The sequence below is a fragment of the Idiotropiscis lumnitzeri genome, chromosome 12, assembly GCF_059441095.1.
Source record: "Idiotropiscis lumnitzeri isolate Australia: NSW breed Sydney's pygmy pipehorse chromosome 12, RoL_Ilum_1.0, whole genome shotgun sequence".
NCBI classification, from domain to species: domain Eukaryota; kingdom Metazoa; phylum Chordata; class Actinopteri; order Syngnathiformes; family Syngnathidae; genus Idiotropiscis; species Idiotropiscis lumnitzeri.
Window position 1 is genome coordinate 9,958,317 of NC_142402.1, and position 20,091 is coordinate 9,978,407.

General features: G+C 40.8%; 1 protein-coding gene across 1 annotated transcript; it reads left to right on the forward strand.

Moving 5' to 3' along the window:
* The first annotated feature begins 432 nt into the window (after positions 1 to 432).
* On the forward strand, positions 433 to 18,809 carry wls (Wnt ligand secretion mediator). Its single transcript, XM_088311965.1, has 12 exons — positions 433 to 830; positions 6,394 to 6,666; positions 10,777 to 10,901; positions 11,015 to 11,176; positions 11,391 to 11,527; positions 13,190 to 13,358; positions 13,470 to 13,567; positions 13,658 to 13,721; positions 14,547 to 14,690; positions 14,793 to 14,876; positions 15,422 to 15,590; positions 17,983 to 18,809. Exons 1-12 carry the CDS (start codon positions 725 to 727, stop codon positions 18,090 to 18,092), a joined length of 1,641 nt encoding a protein of 546 aa, XP_088168091.1. The 5' UTR covers positions 433 to 724; the 3' UTR covers positions 18,093 to 18,809.
* The last annotated feature ends 1,282 nt before the right edge of the window (positions 18,810 to 20,091 follow it).

Below are 20,091 nucleotides of genomic sequence, written 5' to 3' on the forward strand. Positions count from 1 at the left end.
GTTTGGGTTTAGGGGGTGTTAACCCTTATTTTCCCATTGAAATGCTTATTCCCAGATTATCAGTGTTTATTGTATTTTTTAATATAAACAAACTAACGACTACTTTCACTATTTGTAGCAGGTCTCACTCCCTATCATGCATTGTGCTATATTCCTATTAGACAGTACGTTGGCGCCATCTTGTGGCATTTCTGGGCGTTTCAAAAGGACGGCAATGAACATCGATGTTCCACAAATGATATGATGACTTCATGAATATCACCAATTGCTGTAATCCTAAAAAAAAAATAATTTAGGGTGATGGGCTGAAACAAAAAAAAATGGTGTAGGTGGTCAATGGGACGTGTAGCAGGTCATCAAGTCCAAAACACGAGATGGGACTTTAACAACGTCTTTAAATAGGAGCGACACAACATGAACGCTATGACAGGCATCCAGTGGCATGCTAACCTGGATAATGCAATACGGCGGAGCTCCTGAGCACCTCTCCCCGCCTCCCTGCTGCTTACTGGGGGGATAAACTAAAGACGAGCGTCGTGCGGTCATGTGATCCCTGTTTTTTTTTTTTTTTTTTGCCTCTCTTTTTCTTCCGTCGAAGTTGAAAGGCTGGAGCCGAGTGGCGGAAGGGAGCAACCACTTTCTTGCCTTCCCACACTAGTCGCGGATGCAACGACTTCGTCCCTTTTGAGGAGCCACATTGTCCATTTTTTTTTAATCCATCACGATGGCGGGGGCAATTATCGAGAACATGAGCACCAAAAAGTTGGTGATCGTGGGAGTTATACTGCTTTTGTTCCAGGCGTTCGCCTTCATGGTCGGTGGCTTAATTGGTAAGTTTTTCGACACGTTCCTCCGACCTCGTTATCGCTCACTTTTATCATTTTGTTGCGCGATCTTGTACCTTTTTAAATGTCGAATGCTGAACGACTAAACCGAAAACTTTAATAGTTGTGAACCTTCCTCCATGATAGTTTCTTTTTGTGACAAAGAAAAGATTGTACGCGCTGTATGTTCATGCCGATTGTTCTCTGAAACGCCATTAGTGATTGAAATACCTTTTTTCATTATTCACAGTGTAAAATGTGACAAAAGTACTCAGTCTGCAATTGTAGAAGTCCACATACTCGAGTAAAAAGAGACTCCTAAAAGTACAACCAACTATTGTAAGTAAGTAACGTGGAAAAGTACAGACTGAAATGTACTTAAGTACAGAAGTAAAGGAATCTATCTAACGTTGAATCAAAATGTGTTCCTGTTGCTTTGCTAACATTCTGAATTGACTCAAATGGCAAATAACTGAAAAAAATACTACAGGGGCAACAATTAATCGACAGGTAATCTATTATCAAAGTAATCAATCATTTTTGTTAATCGATTAATCGTTTAGAGCTCCTTTTCAATTTAAGATTGTCCAAATGCTCGAAATTTCAATTTCTCAACAGTAAATATTTGATTTCAGTAATCTTCTCTTAAAGTAATCTGATTATTTTTGCATTGAATTATAATAAAACATTTGATTGTGCTGGAAAAAAATTGATTTTACCTATTTTTTTTTAGATATGTTCCAGACCAAACCTGAAACAGCATCATAATTAACTTTTGTTTGTGCATTTTCTACTCGGTTATTTGTAGGCTTGTCCTGTTTTTGAATCAATGGATGCAAATTCAAACAATTAAAAAAAAAATCTGATTAATCGGCAAAGATGGACAGATTAATTGATGATTGGAATAATTGTGAGATGCAGCCCTAAAAATACAATTTTAATGTACATTTAAATGTATTCGATGGAGAATTTTTGAGCATCAAAAGATGTTGATTTTAAAGCTGGTTAAAGACGGCACATTTGCAGACTATGTCAAACAAATCTCTTAAATTGGGCCATGGATGGGGAATATCTTGCTCCTCTGCATCTGTTGCCATTGTTGTTGAAGCTTCCTGGTATGCATTTCACTGTCTGCAATTTGTAACACTCTCAGATTTCAATCAATCAATCAAAATCTCAGCGCTGGTTGACTCTGTGGGTGTCTTGTTTACGTGATCATTTCATGTACTGAGGTTGGAAAAAAATATCAATAAGGGAGTTGAAAGTACAGTATAAGGGACTAAAAGTAAGAAGTAGTCACAAGAGTAAATACATAAAGTACATGTTCCTAAAAAAAAATAATTGCGTGTAAGTACAAAATCTGAATCAGAAATTCCTTATCAATCACCCTGTATCAGTATTGGGAAGTAACTTTATTTGGACTGGGTGGTGGCCATTCATTCTTTATGATCCAACGAATACTGAAAACACCAGAGGCGGGAGTCTCCAGTTTTAACCTTCAAGTTTTAAACAAGTCTCAAATTACTCTGGAAAAAAAAGAAAAAAATCAGACAAGTCCGGTCAAGTTCTCACTAGATTTCTAGCAAGTCTTAAGTCAAGTCATACGAGCTTGTTTTGTCACAAAATGTGCGCATGCACACACGCTCAATCACATAGTTTGTTAAATGATCCCCAAAAGATTCTCCAGATTGTTTATTATTTTATTGCCATGTCAGTTAAAAGCATTACTGCCATGAAGTTGAGTTCATGTTTGACCAACTGCCAATGAGCTAAACTGTGAAGTTTACAGTTTAGCTCACCTGTCTTTGTGGTTCCTATTGCGACGGATGAAGTGAGGTGTCATAGTTGTTTCTTTTATGTTTGAGTTGCGATCCATCATGTTGCTACTTGTCACGAACGGAACCCTTGAATCCAAACGTAATACACTTGGGAGCCCCCGCCACGATAACTGCTTCATGAGGCGGCCTCTGTACTGTGCAACATATGGGGCATACTGGTGTGATATCAGGTTTGTGCAAACTACTGAAAAACAAAAAAAAACAAAGGCACACTATGTTGGAAATTCAGATTTTTAAACGTACACTAAACAGTCGTCATGTAGTCGAGTCTCAAGAATTTCAAGTAAGAGTTTGACCGTACTTTGGGGCTGTGTAAAGGGGCAAATTCCAAAGACTGGAAGAACTTGGAAGAACTTGATGGGCAAATACAAACCGCAAATACAAACCGCTTGTCTGCAAGAGTTTCTGAAGTAAACAGTTGACGTGATTCCGGTGTGTCTCAAGAGGATGATTGCTAGTTCTCATCGCAAATTAAAAAATCATCCCAAAACAAAGCTCATGCTTAACACTTGCCTTATTAGTTGTAAGAAAGAAAAACGAAATCATAAATTAAAGCGCAAACGCGAATAATTTGAGGCAAAATCTATCGTACAAATTATAGAGTTTCTTTTCTATCGCCCCATAGTTAACATTTGATTGCCATCGAAGACTAAATTACAGCCAGCTGTTTGTTACTTTTCAATTCTTTCATCCCAATCCTCCTCACCCCTCCTCCCTCATGTCATGTCTGTCTGCTGTGCCAGGCCCCAGGCAGCATCTCTACCTTCCGCTAACCTCCCCCCTTGTGTGGATCCCACTCTCCCCAAATCCCAATGGCCTCCCAGCCAGCCAGCCAGCCAGCGCACTCGTGTTTTCCCTCTACTTTTAGCTGCACCGAGGCACAGGGACACACACACAGCTGTCAAAGTTAGATCCTGTCTTCAGGGGGCTGCGTTAGGTTCACTGTCAAATTTCTTCACATCCACCCACGCACATGCAGAACACACACACACACACACACACACACTCAAATTGAAGTGACGAAGCGCTTTCCTGTACAGGTTTAATCTGGAAACGTCCCTCTCGCCGACAAATTAGCCCGTTTGGTTCCCGTCTGGTTAAGATGGTTTTAATGAAGCCGGATTCCTTTGTGTTTGCTTGGTGGCCCGGGGGCACCGGGGACAATTAAGTAGAAAGGCCCCCCTCGCACCCTCGTTTTCCAACAAATGCCGAGAGCTTGGCATGGGGTTGGCGGGCTGCGGGGGCGGCCATTATTCTGGACACAGTGTTGTGCACTCAGAAGCAGCCGCTGGGCTCAGGGTCACGAGATAATTGAACTCCAAGGGGATTCAGATAACTGGATTTGATTCCGTTTGGTGTCATTGTCGTGACAATATTCTTTGAAAGTAGTGGTGCCGCCATTTGTAACTTGCACAGTTCATCATCTATTTTCCTGACCGTAACTTGCAGTAAAGTGTTGTCATCTGTTTTTCTTAACCATTTCCACATGGTTGATATGACTCGTACTCCACCTGCCCAGAAGTTATGTCACGCAGGTAAAGTAGTATTGGAGCTGGTTCAGCAATGAGTCTCAATTTCTAGGCTAATATTTCCATTGCGTGGTGACACTATTTGCTCTCAATTTACCAATGGGACTTGGCGTGCGCAGATTAGATTTTTTCTGGTAATGTGATTTTTGGAAAAATTGAAATACAGCAACTTGGCGCGCAATCTCCAAAACGCAATTGTTGCGGTAAACTGAAATGACACACATTTTTAAAAATACAAGTAGGTTTTCATTTATAAAATATCTTGTGAAAGCAACTTTTAAATTCAGCTCATTTCCTTCCATGGTTCCAGATGATGACTGCAAACCATGTGACATCGCTCTCTCCTCCTATTAGTCAGCAGCATGTGCAAGAATGTAAAAGGGAAGACTGTTTGGTGTATGGAATAGTTAGCGAAACGGCGCTACAAAATGCAGCATGAAGCTAAATTAGCCTAATTCACTAAAAATAACTGAAAGGTTGTCCACAGTGTCGCTATCATCTTGAACCAAGGTGCCCAGGATTTAGATTTGAAACCTTTTAGCTCCAGAAACACGGTCAACTTCATGCCTTTCTTTCATTTAGTAGTTGCTTGCTTAGAAGCACATTTGGCACTGATTACCTCGTCAAGTCTTCTCAAATGTGCCGCTAATCTTTCTCATGAGCGCTCCGTGCTTTGATGTGCACCGCCATGAGTCGGTGCTTTCCTGAATCACTCCTCTTCACAGATTAGGGAGTCGTCTTGGATATGTCACTTGGGGCTTGTAAGGAACGGCCGGTAGTTTTCTTCTTTCTTGCAGAACTGCTCCAAGTGGGAGCTTTGCTCTCATTGCCAAGGTCAGTCTCGGTTGTACATACGGTGAAGTGGCTATGAAATGTTTCCGCAGCACTGACGGGCTTTTGTGGTATAAAAAAGTAAGAACACGAGAAACATTTCCTCACTTTTTGCTCGTTTAATGTGACCAAATGCTTTCATCTTGTGTTCATGTGCTCCAAGAATTTGAAATCATAATGTGACTGTTTAAAACCCGAATGTTGGCAGTATTCTGGTTTTTAAAATTCCAAATATCATGGCCTTTTCTAACCCGAATATGTGAGTTTGTATACGCTTATCGGAATGCATCGATCTCACGGGACATTGTACGCATGCTCAACCGGAAGGAGTCTTGGTCTTTGTAGTACAAGAAGCGCTTGTATGCGCAGTGTTTGGTGCGCAAACCACCAAAAATACACAATTAGCGATAAACAAAACATAGTAGCCAAATGCCACTAAAGGAAGTAAGCGGAAGAACATGTGGAGATGACGTATAACTGCGTGATAATGTTGTCCGTGCGTCGCCGTTTCAATCGGGTTATTCAGAATGACTCCGAAATCTGAATTTCGACTTTAACCCAAATATTGACTGCGTATAATCGTAGTCACTGTCTTCGACGTCGATACCTCACATAGGTCAATTCTCCAACTTAAATAACTATACTTTGATGTCTGCTGTTTGCGGCACTGTATTTGCAGTATGATACCACAGACCAGCAGTTATGGGTCTCGATTATCGATTGCAGCTCGATAAAGTTAATATTGATTGATTTGATATATGCATCCAGATATGTGGAAAGTCAAATCTTGAGGCGTCTCAGATTCAGAACGCTAAAATGTGAAAAGGCGAGTTTTTCTGTGAATGGCTGCGGTTAGGACGCGCAACCAAAAAATATGCAAATTCGTGAATCATGAACAACGGCTTGGCGATGGTTCTCTGGACCTAATATTGGAAATATGTTTAACAAATGTTGCCCTTCCACATGCCTCTCATTATCTGACCTGCAAAGTGCAGTCACTGGAGTGTTGTGCTTTTTCGCCTCGAGGCTACAACTCAGCTCACACTTGATTCTTTTTCAATGTTCTTGTGTTCTCATGACAAAGAAAGGGCATTTCCAAGGTGTCGCCAATAGCCTGGCGAGGAGCAATCACACCACAGCTCTTGCATCTCAATGTGTAGGCGCTTGCATTGGCGGAATCAGGAATGTTTGACATTCTGTCTGGAAGTGAGAGAGAGTGCTGCGTGAAGAGGAAATGAAGTGTTAGGATTCGCCCCGAATGGTTGTGATCTCATGAAATTACCTCTCGTCCATGTAAAGTTTCATGAGCAGCTCTTGTCTTTCAAGCAAATCACCTTGAAATTAAATCTGTCCATTTTCCTGTCTCATCAGCTCCCAGCCCCACCACAGCAGTCCACTACCTGGCCACCAAATGCGTGGACACTGTCAAGCACCGGCAGGATGCAAAGTGGTTCATGCCTTGGGGTCCCAATCAATGCGACAAGATCCGCTCCTTTGATGAGGCCCCGGCCAAGATGATTGAGGCCAACAACATTGTGTTTGCTGTCCACATTCCTCTGCCGAACAAGGAGATGAGCCCCTGGTTCCAGTTCATGCTGGTCATCTTGCAGTTCGACATCGCGTTCAAGATGTACAACCAGATAGGTGACAAACGCATCCTTTATGATTTCATTAAAAACTGAATACAACATCCTCAATTTTCAGTGTGCGCGTGCGTGCGCGTGTGCGATATCTTTCTCCATCGGTATTTTCTTCTGAAGTGTCAATGTTCGCCGCCATCCCCGTTTCTTCATTTCACGATTTCTTGGCAAATATTTGCGGCGGCTCATTGAGACTGGGCGAGCCTCTGAAAAATTCACCTCCCTTGCCACTTCACATAATGAATTCAAGAGTAGAGTCATGCAACTACTCTGCTGGGTCGGTCATGGTGATTGTTGTGTTCACATCATTGCATTCCTTTTACACTGAAAGGTAGCAAACAGTGATGATGGCCTGTTAATATTCTCGAGAGTGACACGGGTCAGGGGGATGGCTTTAGTTGGTCTTGACAGAGAATTGACAGCTATAAAGAGAAACAAAAGTGTAATGCTCTGGATCGGTTTTACTGTTTCTTGCCTTTGAGCAATGAAAGACACCGTAATACCCCACCTGCCGAGAGTCACACTCTGATATATTTGTTTTGGAATTTGCCACTTTTATTAGTCCAGATTATTGCAGTTATTTGTATTCAAGCACACTCGCTTAAATAATCATATTGTTTACAGTTGCCATCATTTCCCCCGCAGCCTCGCTGTTTATTGTAAACGAGACGTCACTGCTCTTGTTCTGGGTGATTGAGTTCAAGAAATGTCACTCCACTGTAGCTTTGTAACTCTTGGGCACGCCGGCTTAAATAACCCACAATTTTATTTACTATGCACTGATTTGTGTAAAATCATAAATTCATATGCCACTCTTGTGCATAAACTTTCATTGGGTTTGTGAAACATGAGTCAATCAAGTTTTATATTTCAAATTATAGTTTGTGTAAATGAAATGAGCTGCACTTACGTGTGGTTACCTGTGATTTAAACCATGTTTCCATCAAGCATTTAAGTTCAGACGGTTGTGAGGAGATTACTCTCCATTACTAGTTTGATTAAGCATGTGTAAATGGCCATTGATAGAAAAAAAATAGACAAAGTTGGCCTAATTTTCAGGATGTTGTCATGTGTTCCAACATATTGTCGGGACAGACTGTAAGACCCTGATAGATTAGTAATGATCTGGCTTGAAAGAGACACAAATTACGAGTTTTGCTTTTGAAGATACAAGTCGTCACTCAGCCATGAGTCATTTTCATCCAACTCTACTTACTGGCATGTGTTTATGCTCTAAAAAAAATGTTTAACATTACCGCATCTTACATGTGTCATTTTTCTTCATTTTATCACGAAATCGTCCTGTAGTATATCTTATACTGCCCCCTGGTGGCTAAGACACGTCCACCGGGAGAAGCAACACATTGAATTAAAGCATGAAATTAGGACTAGGAAAAAAAATCAGCTAACTGTGCCAAGTCGACACAAAAATATCAGCCTCAAACAATAATTGATTATTTTAAAACCATATTTTCAGCGGCCGGAATAATCAATTCTAAAAATAATAATTAGCGACCGCCCTACATGAAGTCTTGATGCACTGTTGAATTCTTCATATTCTAAACTTATAATTACCTGCTAATTTATATGACGGCATATGGAAAGCGTTTTGTTACAGCTCCTTCTGTTGTGAAATGCGATATATCAATAAAATTATATTGTATTACATACATGTCTTTATAAAGTAAAATATTGTACGTTGCTATTATTCTTCTGTTAAAAAAAAAATCAAACACAAATTATTTTAGGAACAGATTTAGGGCGTTTCCATTCTTTTCAATGGGAAAAGATGATTTGACATGCGCGTATTTTCAGTACCCTATGTAGTCACGGAACAAACAAAACTCGTAAGTCAAGGCACCACTGTAATTACTTGTTAAATGAATATTGTAGTTCCAACATGAGAACATCCATTCAACACACCAAGCATGCGTCATTGCTGAGCTGCGTATTGAAATACAATAGTAGTAGGGCACCAGCTTGCTGGACAAAAAGTTTAAATGCTTGTGTCGTAATTATTTATGAGCCATCCTCTCTGGTCGAGCTTGTCTAAATAGCCATGTCGCAATAATGGCCGGCTCTTCAGCACAATTAATGTGCCGACATTCTCTGCCTTGGTGGAAGTGTGTAAGCAAACTGGGGATTTGTTTATTGTCTGGCTGCCAGACAGAGTAGCCTGTGATTCAACTGGACCTCAGACAGATGTTTCTGTCATGGACTGAAGAGTCTTTTTGAGGATTTTGGACCACAGGAAGTGCCACAATATGACGAGTTAATGGAGCACACATTAACAGTTTCAACACAAGGCTGCAGTACTAAAACTACAGTACCTAGCTGGTGCATAGCCAGATTTTTTTTTCCTGTGAGTTGGCTTGGGTGACAACATCTCCGTGCAATGTCCATCACACTCCCAATCGTGCTGGAATAAATCTAAGAAAAAATCCATATTTTGCTGATCTTAGTTTCCTAGATAATTTTCATTTTCTTTGCTGTTGCTTTGCCCTAACTAGTCCACTTCAGTCTCATGCACCGATTCGCTAGCTAACAACAATCACAAGCATAACCAAACAGTCTTTTAATTCTTCACAATTACATTTTTCTTTTTTACTTGGGTATGTGTGTGTGCAAGATAGCTGTGTGAGCATTTTATTTCATGAATCATGACTGTCAGTGGTATGAAAGCAATTATTTTGATTGAAGTTGACTCTAAGAATTGAATGCTAATTAATTAATACAGATTATTTTAGGGTTTGCATTTCGATCAATTGTACATTTATTATTTAAATATGCTGATAGTGTTTATTAAAAAAAAAAAAAAAGTTTAGTTTTAGCCTGTCCTCTTCCTTTCCGCTATCTTAATAATGTTCATATAGTACAATAAACAGTGTGGAGCCTCAAAACCGTTATAGAGAAAGTTTTTCCTTGTAGAGTGTCTGTAGATACACCGGATTCAGTCTCTCAATGTACGGGTGTCAGTCTTCAACTTTTTTTTTTTTTTTTGATAGTGGTACATTCCAATGAGGTTATGCTGTCCCATTCGATGCCGTTTTCTGTGACTGCTGCCAAATGTTTCTTAAATTCTAACCTGTGAAAGTTTGCTGTGGCAAATATTACAAAGTTCCGTTGCCTCCGCCCATCCCTTGGTCAACGGCCATATCTGGATCACCTTGTTTGTACCAAAGAAGAGCTTTATCCTCATTAAGAGTCCCACCCACCTGCAGCACCCCTTGGCTGAGCTCCAGCAATAACACAGCTGTTGAGGAGATTTAGTTTCCGTGGCAATGATCCACTGGACTGGAGTGGAATGTTGCATGAAGTGAGCTCACATCCGAGGCAGACTGGCAGACTAATGGCCGTGAAGGGCATTTCAGAGACGTCTACTGCCAGCTCGTATCTGACTCCCTCTCCTCCCCTTCCTGTATTTTAGCCTTCCCCATAGCACAGGTTACTGGGTTTCTTTCTCTTTATTTTAGCTTATTTTGTAAACGCACACGAGGATGGAGGAGAGAACACCTGGATTCATGATCGGATCTAAAGATTCTCTCTTAATAGCTTGGATCAAGAGTTGTGTGCTGAAATCTTGGAGGCCATCTCAATGGGTTTTTGTATCAATTGAGACGTAAACTAGATTCGGGGCAGGATGATTATCTTGCTGATGGATGCATTACGCATTTGAATAATCCTTTTGCGCTACTTCTCATTCATTCAAGGTGACCAAAGTTTTTGGAAAAAATCAACAAAAGCCACACAAGTCGCCAGTAGCGTTTTCTTGATTGGCCAAATGACGATTTTGGTTGCAAGTTAATTTAAGGTGAACTGCACATTGTCATCCTTGCTCTGAATACATTAGCATCCATTATATGTTCACTGAAAAGGAACATTATGTCTGCAGTCAGGTGGGTATTTTCTCCCTGTCAGTGCAAAAAAAAAAAAAAAAAAGGTCACAGCCGTTTGTCACTATGACCTTATCACGATTGAAAAGTTTAATCAGGAATTCAAAAAGGACACGCACAAGGGTGAATGCATTTTTTTCTCTCTCTTTTTTTTTTTAACCTCTGAACTGTTTTCCAAGTGACCTTCTTGGGTTACAATGTTCTATTATTCTTGTGTACAGAGGATGGAGCGATGGTTACCGTGGACGTGGGCCTGGCCTACAGAGACGATACAGTCAGTGAGTGGACGGAAATGGCTCACTCTTTTGAACAACGGAAGCTCAATTGCAATTTCACCACTACCAAGGTGTGTAGAAAATGAGGAGTTTTTTTTTTAAACTACAAATTGCTGTCCTGCCTAAACTCAAACTCAGTTCTCAGGTGAATGTGCATTAACCAGACCTTGTTTGCACTCTTCAGACATTTGAAAATGAGGGCCGTTACTATGAATGTGACCTCCTGCCCTTCATGGAGGTCGGCAGCGTGGCTCATAAATACTATCTCCTCAACATTCGTCTGCCCGTCAACGAGCGCAAGAAGATCAACGTGGGCATCGGAGAAATAAAGGACGTTCGCCTGGTTGTAAGTTGACTTTCTGCCGTGACTTGAGTGTGAGCAATGGCAACATTTTTCATAAAACGCTCATCGTTCTTGTGTCATCACGGCAACTTTGACAACAGATACTCAGCTGTCTTTTTGTTATGCCATCACATAGCTTTCAAGAAGAGATTGTTTTGTCTCTGTGAACATGTGAGTTTTAGCATTTGCAAGATATGCTTTTTTCCCCCGTTCCAAGGGCATCCACCAAAATGGAGGTTTCACTAAGGTTTGGTTTGCCATGAAGACGTTCCTGACACCCAGCATCCTCATCATCATGATCTGGTACTGGAGGCGCATCACACTCATGACGAGACCCCCTGTGCTGCTGGAGAAGTAAGCCACATACTACGACTACACAGTCTCGTCATGTGATGTCATCATTTAAAGGATTTGTGTTCGCAACTTAAACGAAGAAGGCATGCAGCCGGAGGATATAAATGAAGTTTCATCGCAAGCCACCGAGACACTGCGCTAGGGTGCATATTAACTATGAATGAAATTTGCAAGTGGGTCATGCAAACTGTGCACTTAAAGGCAGCAAGATAAGAGTGTCTGAGGCGTATTCTCATTGCTGAACTGCCTCAGTAAGGTGTTGAGCAAATAAAAGGTCGCTCATACATGACGCAACATGATGGTTGACTTATTTATAGAGAGAGATTTGTTGCTGGCACCTTCTTCTTAACCTGGTGTAACATTTTGATTTGTTTGAACTGATAAACTGAGGAAAGTTTACTTGCTATTAAAACCTCTATTGATAAATAGAATGTTGACTTCGCATCGGATATAATGCAAAAAAAAAAAAAAAAAAAAGCCGGTAACACGGGTAGTTGGAGTTCAAGCTGAGAACTTGGCGAACCGTGAGACGTTACAAAATCTGCTAGCACTCAACCGACATTCTACACACACACTCACACACAGCCAGTCAGTGTCTCTCGTTTGCTCTTTGCGACTCACGCCTCTTTTTCCCAGATGAGTAGCCGGCTCTTAGAAACTTGTACCCAATTTTTTTTTGTGGACACGTGTGTATGTGAATTCAATGTAATATTCTGTTAGAAAGTGTTTTTTTTTAATGCCATTTCCTTCCATGGGGATTTTCTCTCCTTCACTTCATGTGTCCAAAACCCTCTTTGAACCTTCATAGTAACACACTCACAGTGCTCTTCGCTATGTTGGTTTTGCACAGGGCACATTCCTTGCATACCACCCGAGTGAGGTTTCACTTGTTCACTTCATGAAGCTTTGCTGAAAGGGTTGAGTCTGGAGGTGAATGATGCTGTACTTTCAGTCCCTTTTTCCAATTTTCTTTGGCCAAAACGGTGTGTTGGTGGTTATTTAAACATTTCTGTACCGTATTTGCAGTACTGAACGATGATTTTGTGCGAGTGTTTCCTGTGTGTTACAATGTCCCATTTTGATTCTGTTTACTTTCATAAAACGATTTTTGATAGTTGGTTTACCTGGCCTCATGGATGCCTTTCTTACAAGTTATTTACAATTAAATTGAAATGCTCTGTTTTGCTTGTGTCCTCATTTCATGATTTCCTTTTATCTGCTGGTGGCATGCAGAGACCTGCTTTTGGAAAATCAACCTCTATTTGGACTCTTTGAACCTTTAACTCATTCACTACCAGCCAAGTAAAATTTTTTTATCTTTGACGTATTTATCCGTCAATGGTAGTCAATGAGTTAATTGCCTTCCAATCAGTCATTCACTCTTTACCTTTTAGGATTTCAGGGAAAGTCCGAGATCCTAAAGGCTTTTTTCCTCTGAACAGGGAAACTTTTTGAATATGTTCAAAATTTCTAGGTTACAGGAAAAACAGTTTGAGACCATTAAAACCGTTGGCGAATGTCTTTGCGACCTTGAACGAACCCTGATGAAAAAATCACCATCCGCTACCCTTGCGAGGTTTTCTCTTATTCCAACGTATCGCTTTCAATTACTTTTCAGTAATTTTTTTTTTTAAATTAAAAAAACCTTTTTTGCTCTTGTAGAGTGATCTTTGCTCTGGGCATCTCCATGACGTTCATCAACATCCCAGTGGAGTGGTTTTCTATTGGCTTCAACTGGACCTGGATGTTGCTGTTTGGAGATATTCGACAAGGCATTTTCTACTCCATGTTGCTTTCCTTCTGGATCATCTTCTGCGGGGAGCACCTCATGGTAGGGTGCCTGGCACCCTATAACCTTTTTATTTATTTATTGCAAAACAAATCGTGGCAACTGTTGATTGCTGACTTGTCATTTTGGATATATTTTGTTCCCTTCTCTCAGGACCAGACGGAGAGGAATCGTTTCTCAGTATATTGGAAGCAAGTTGGACCCATCGTGTTTGGGTCATTCTGTCTCTTTATCTTTGACATGTGCGAGAGGTGAGAAGGGTTTTTGTTTCTGTTAAAAACGGCATTACTGTCGTAACAACTTTTTGTTTTGAAATTCACTGTTTTGTTTTGTGTGACCAGAGGTGTCCAGCTGACAAACCCCTTCTACAGCATCTGGGCATCTGATGTTGGGACTGAGCTTGCTGTATCCTTTTTGCACTCAATATGTGACCAACAGCAGACAATTGGCAAATTATCATGTCCCATTTTGGCTGAATGTGACACCAAAATCATATTTAGGCTTGGAAATAAGACTGTCATCTGCATCTATTGATATGTGCATAATAAAAGATCTAACTTTGCCTTTTGAAGGTACACTACATTTTTCATGGTTTGCTGTTGTTCTCACCTAGATGAGCTCCCTTGATTAATAAGAGGAGGAATAATTCAGTAATGCCATATGTTGTTAGCAGCCCGGGATGGATGTGGTTTTTCTTTTTTTTTTTTTTTAAATTTATTTCAGAGCTAGCCAGGCTGAGAGTTGACATCTTAAAAAGTAGCACTAAAACATCTCTCTTTTCCAAGCTTTTGTCTCTCACTGATGGTCTTTTGATTAAAATATTTGCTGCATTCTTGTAAATCTCATGTGGACACATCGAAGCACAGAGAAAACAAGAGCACTGAATTTCCTTTTTCTAGCTAGCTGTCTAGCGATCTTGGCTAATTAACGATAATAATTTACTGTTAGTCAAATGTGCGGTGAGGCAAAATAGAGCTGCTGCACAGCCACACTCACACACACCTCTGCTATGGTTACTCCTGTGGGCATCAATTTTCTTCAATACAAGACTGGTATGGATACGGGTGTCATGAATATTTAGAAAAATAGTCATTATTTGAAAAATGTGAATCGGTTGTCAATTAAAAACTTCCCCTCTCTAATAGTAAAACGTTTTAAATGTTGATATGTTCTATTGGATTTTATTTCCCTGAAGTGGAGATGTTATTTCCTTGACTACTGCTTGTTCAGATGGCGTTCATAATAGTGGCAGGGATCTGCGCTTGCCTCTACTTCCTTTTCCTCTGCTTCATGGTTTTCCAAGTCTTCCGCAACATCAGTGGTAAGAGGACTTCACTGCCCGCTATGTCCAAGGCTAGACGCCTGCACTATGAGGTTCGTATTATTGGCATCATCCATCTCTTCATTTGCTCCAAGTAATCTGTTTCCAAAGTAATGAGCGTGGATTCAATCTTAATGTCAATGCGTTTCTTACAGGGTTTGATTTTCAGGTTCAAATTTCTCATGTTGGTCACTTTGGCCTGTGCTGCCATGACTGTCATCTTCTTCATCATCAGTCAGGTGGGTCTTGTAATAATAGCATACACTCCTCACAAAAAGTGAAACTACACGTTTTACGGTGGCCTTTTATATTGGGGAAACCGAGGGCACATAATCTTGCCGTCTAATCAGTGTGCGCTCGGGTGTTGCGCAAAAAATGATGAAAGTAGGGGGAGGAAGGATGACAAGCACCCTCAAATTTGTTTATTCATCCATAAAGAGAGATAAATATTTTTTTTGTCAGAATAGAAGGTGGAGGCGCAACTCTTAGCAACGAACAAACGCATGTGATACATGCAGGGTAAATTTCACGTTTGATCTGAACCTAACAATTGTCAGACTTGTGAGAAATGTTCAAGAAATCGACTCTTTGTGTAGATAGAAAACTGCATTTATCATTCTGTTCAGTGTAAGTTCGCCTGGAAAAGTTGTAGTGCATTTTAGGTTTAGTTTCACTCACAATCTGAAGAACCAGCTGTAAGTTTTTGTGAGTAGTGTACATATATTCACAGTTTTGGAACAGTTGGTAGGACAAACCATAATTGTACTTGCCTGTCTTTGTCCAGGTGAATGAGGGTCACTGGCATTGGGGGGAACACACCGTGCAGGTGAACAGTGCGTTCTTCACGGGAATCTACGGAATGTGGAACCTGTACGTATTCGCCATCATGTTCTTGTACGCGCCCTCTCACAAGCGATATGGAGACGACCAGTCAAGTGGACAGTGCATCACTGGTAACGACATTTCTTGAATAATCAGCGCTCTACATGATTATGTTTTCTTTCCCTCCTCTGAAAACTTTACTTTGAGCGCGACTCGGGCTTCTCTTGACTCCTTACTGCCACATCAATTGACCTAACTTTACTGTATTTGGTGGACAATAAGCTGCATTTTTTCCCCCATAGTTTGGCCTCTCCTGCATATTACACTCAGGTGTGATATAATATATCTGTAGCGTATATAATAAAATTAAAGCTAAGACTGGCACCCAAAATCCCCGTGCCCTAGGGTGCATTCGGCCTGACATCACTCTGAGAGTGTGTGTTTGTGCGTGCGTGTGCGCGTGCGTGTGTGTGTGTGAGTGTTCGGTAAGGCAGAGCGTGTTTCCCTCCGATTCAATTCCGAGCGCAGCCTGTGTTATATAAACCAATCAGCAGCTCATGTTGCTTCATCTGTACTGCATGACGCACTGGGCGCACCGTGTCCCCAGTTGCACACTGCGCCACTCCTTTTTCGGGGCATGCTGACGAACCGAAAAGCACATTGGGACAACAGTCTGAGTTTCCTAACGGCCACATTTCTGAACGTACCCAAAATTCTGTTGGACAGCAGCAAACTAATTCAGGTTGGATTCAAAACTTTCGCTTCTAAATCTGCAATATACATCTATTTTTTTTTGGTTTAAAATGGTTTACTTTAACTAGAATCCTGTGTCGCATGTGAAGACGTCAAAGTTTGTATTGGGAAAGTGTTGGCACGTTCCACGTGTCTGTGGACAGCACGAAAAGCAAGGTCGCAAGTTCTGTATTGCTAGCGCACGCTTTGACATTGACAAAAAAGTAAACTTCATGAAAACCTTAAATTATTACCTAGTGCCATTGAAAAATTTTAGACGGTTCAGTTTTTAAATTTCCTGTCCATTTTGCTGTTTGGTGTCACTAAAAGTGTACCGCTAGTTAGAACGACTTGGAAACTCTCCAGAGGTGGTCAAGGATGGACAGAGCTGCCGGCACACTTTCAGACACTTGATTGAACAAAACGATAAGAAAGCAAACGCGTAATAAAGCACAATGTTTTGGGCTGTTATTGGACCAAAACCATTTACAAATGTGTATTTCAATCCAAAAATATGTAAAAAGAATCTGGATCTGTAACCACCATCACAAATGTGTAACATGAATCTGCAAATGCGTGACTCAAGTCACAAATGTGAAGCGAGAATCTCCAAATGTGTGACTGCGAAACAAAACTGGCCCCATAAGATTCGTTCACGGACTATCGGTGTTTGGGCACTACTTGCGTAGTTGTCTGTTCCGTGGGGTTCTGGAACACAACCCCCCCCCCCCCCCCTCATCTCCTGATGAAGAGAATGCCAGTGCAAAAACAGTAGCTGTTTCCACTACTTTATCAGAACCTTTGCGAATATTCTAGCCAGCACAAACTGTAATAATGATGGAGGCGGTTTTGATTTATTCGACAATAAGTAAATTCGAGGCCAAAAACTCTCTACTTAGTTTGGGGTTTTTAAAACGGCAAACGTTAGCAAAATTAATTATTTGGTGGGGAATTTCCTGAGACTTTTTTGGCTGACGAGTAGATTTTGAGTGGCTTCCGTCCAGGCTCAAAGTAAGGCAACAGTGAGAAACGGGTTTAGGAAGTAATGAAAACCATTCATCTCTCAAGGTTCGGTGTCAGAGACAAGTTGGAGGGTTCGATGTTTTTGGAGGCTTTCCCAAAAATGCATCAAACAGTCTCATGAGATGTGTGTTTTGCGCCGCTATCTTGATTAACTTTACCTAGCCTTTAGTTCTGTCGAGTCATCGGCAGCAAGATACAAAAATTTAGTCCACACATGACCCATAAAACAGTGGTTCTCAAACTGGGGTTCCATGGCGGTTCGATACATGCGGAAGAAAGTGTCACAAAGCAACACAATGACAAAAAAATGGATACAAAAACCTTTCTTTCTGACGCAAATGATTCGCCAATGTGTCAAACTGCTGCAGTATAGTGCCAACTTCTGCCGAGGAGTGATTATTCTGTCAAATTTATTTATTTATTCATTTATTTATTTATGCATTAAGTATTGGTGGCTGGTACCTGTTACTTTAAAATAAGACGGGTATCGGCCCAATAACTGATATTGATACTTGACCAGCCTTAATTAAAACCGTTTCCCTCTAAAAATAAATAAATAAAACAAGATATCTGAATGTTATTGTGACTTTTTTTTTGCCCCATCTAAAGCAGGCAACTTTTTGATTTCAGCGACATGTTGGGGTAGTTGCGTTTAATTGCCGTTCGGTTTACGCGCACCTTCGAAAAATCTCTCCCTCATAAGTGGTCCCTGGTTGCAAAAAGTTTGAGAAACCCTTCCATAAGAGCGGCCCCTCTCTCTTTTTGCAGGAGATGCCGCTGCAAACAGCGGAGAAGACATCCAGCTGACGACAACCATCACTCACGTTGACGGTCCTACTGAGATCTACAAGATGACTGGAAAAGAAGCCCAAGAGTAGACCCCCCCCCCCCCCCACATCGTTACTGACACCCACCCTTTATTGCCTACTGTTCCAACGAGCCCCTTTCCCGCTGACATATTGTACATAAGTTGCACGTTTTTCTCTTGATACCCTTGTTACCTGACGCAACAGCGACAGTGCACCTTGCATGAACCTTTCAGCTTCCAGCTGCGGCTTGTTGATCGACACGACTGTCAAGTCTTTTTCATTTCATGTTGGATACATTTCATACTTGCTGTATACTATTGTGTTTGTAAAAAGTTGCACAACACTTTTGACACCAAGTCGGGTACTTGAAAGCTGCTCCATAGATAAATGTATTAGCTCAAAATGTTACATTAATTCCGGTTTGTGCTGCCGTTTTATTGTTAAGACTGAAATTTGGATGGGAATGGACAGCGTCCTTTTTATTTTGGATGCAATGCTGCCTCTTCACTTTCTATCCTGTAATATTCAGAGTGAAGGCCTTCTAACCTGTCACTAATCTCTTCCATAGAAAGTGCATCATGTGACACACGTTATTAGTGTTTTTTAAAATATCATTGTGGAAAATGTATAGACCACAACCTATTTTTATAGTGTTTTTCCAACTTCAAAAACATGTATCAGGCTCTACCATGTTAAGAGTTTAGAAGTTGCCAGTAGTCTTATTAAAATCCCTATTTTTGTTCTTTGCTTTTTATTGTAATTTAAATAAAAGTACTTTTGCTTAAACTTTTCGTGTATCCATCCATTTTCTACAGCATTTGTCTTCCAGTTTGTCTGGAACATTTTCCCGCTGACTTTTGGCGGGAGGCGGTGTACACCCTCGACTGGTCGCCAGTCAATCACAGGGCACAGACAAACAACCATTCATAACAATGAACAGCTTAGAATGTTCAACAAATTAAACAACGTGGAAGCTGCTTGGGTTTAATCCTGGAACATTAGCACTGTTATTCAGATGTTTACCACTCAACCATCCATCCATCCATTATCTGAGCCACTTCTCTGCTATCTTCAGGCAGTTGGTGTGGTTCACCCTGGACTGGTTGCCAGCCAATCACTGGAAAGCACTTTGTACTTTTTGTGCATTCAAGTTCCAAGTCTGTGTGTGTGATTTGAAATTGGACTTAGCCACCCCACTACACACAAAAATTAATTCCGTGGTTACAGTCTTAGAAAATTGCTGAACTCAAGCTTCTGATCCATGGTCTTGCATTTATGGACGAATAGCGCCACCCAGAGTCTCATAGTTGAACTGTTCATTTCATGATGTGAATCTGTCATTAAAAACAACCGTGTGGTCCATTTATAATTTTGTTGGTCAGAGGCTCTGATTCAGAGCAAGACTGCGAAGTTAGACTATCAATACACATCTGACATCTGGTCACATTATAGTCATCGTCTGGTGAGTATGATAAAATATTTAAATAGTTTATCATTGTGTCTCGTTATCAGATGAATATCATTCTGAGCCGCTCCAGATGATCTACCGGTACATGGCTCAGTTGGGACTGGCCCATCACCGGTCCCTGACCTTTACAAAGCTCAACCTTTCGATCAGGATTTTTATGTGCTCTGTCTACAAAAATACAGCCCAACGTGTTTAATTATTTTGGTTTCTGTGTCAGTTTTACAGTAAACTTGAACTAAATCCACATCTTGAAGCCAGCACATTTGGGGATTACACAGTAGACCTGAACTCTGAGTCTGTAAGAACAGGGTTAAAGGAATACTTTAAAATGTATGATTTACAGATAAATAAATTAAAACCATGGCAACATTTTATATCGCAGTAGATTTTCACCTATTATTGCATTTGGGCCAGGAGCGTATCCTCTGCATAAACTGTATCAGGCAAACTGTATTGTAGGTGCAGTTGCACATTTCACCACTAGAGGGAAACGGGATACCTTAAATTACGATGAGTTGAATGACAGGAAAAGTTGCGTGTGAGCTTTGGTCAAATTCCTACTTTTAGTTCAAATCTGGTCCCGCCTTCAGTAGAAATGCA

Bases quoted from the DNA above. Each gene is read 5' to 3' on its own strand.
- wls (XM_088311965.1), top strand. From the start codon at position 725: ATGGCGGGGGCAATTATCGAGAACATGAGCACCAAAAAGTTGGTGATC. The intron at 10,902-11,014 runs GTGTGTAGAAAA...TGCACTCTTCAG, and splicing joins GCAATTTCACCACTACCAAG to ACATTTGAAAATGAGGGCCG. The intron at 11,177-11,390 runs GTAAGTTGACTT...CCCCGTTCCAAG, and splicing joins TAAAGGACGTTCGCCTGGTT to GGCATCCACCAAAATGGAGG.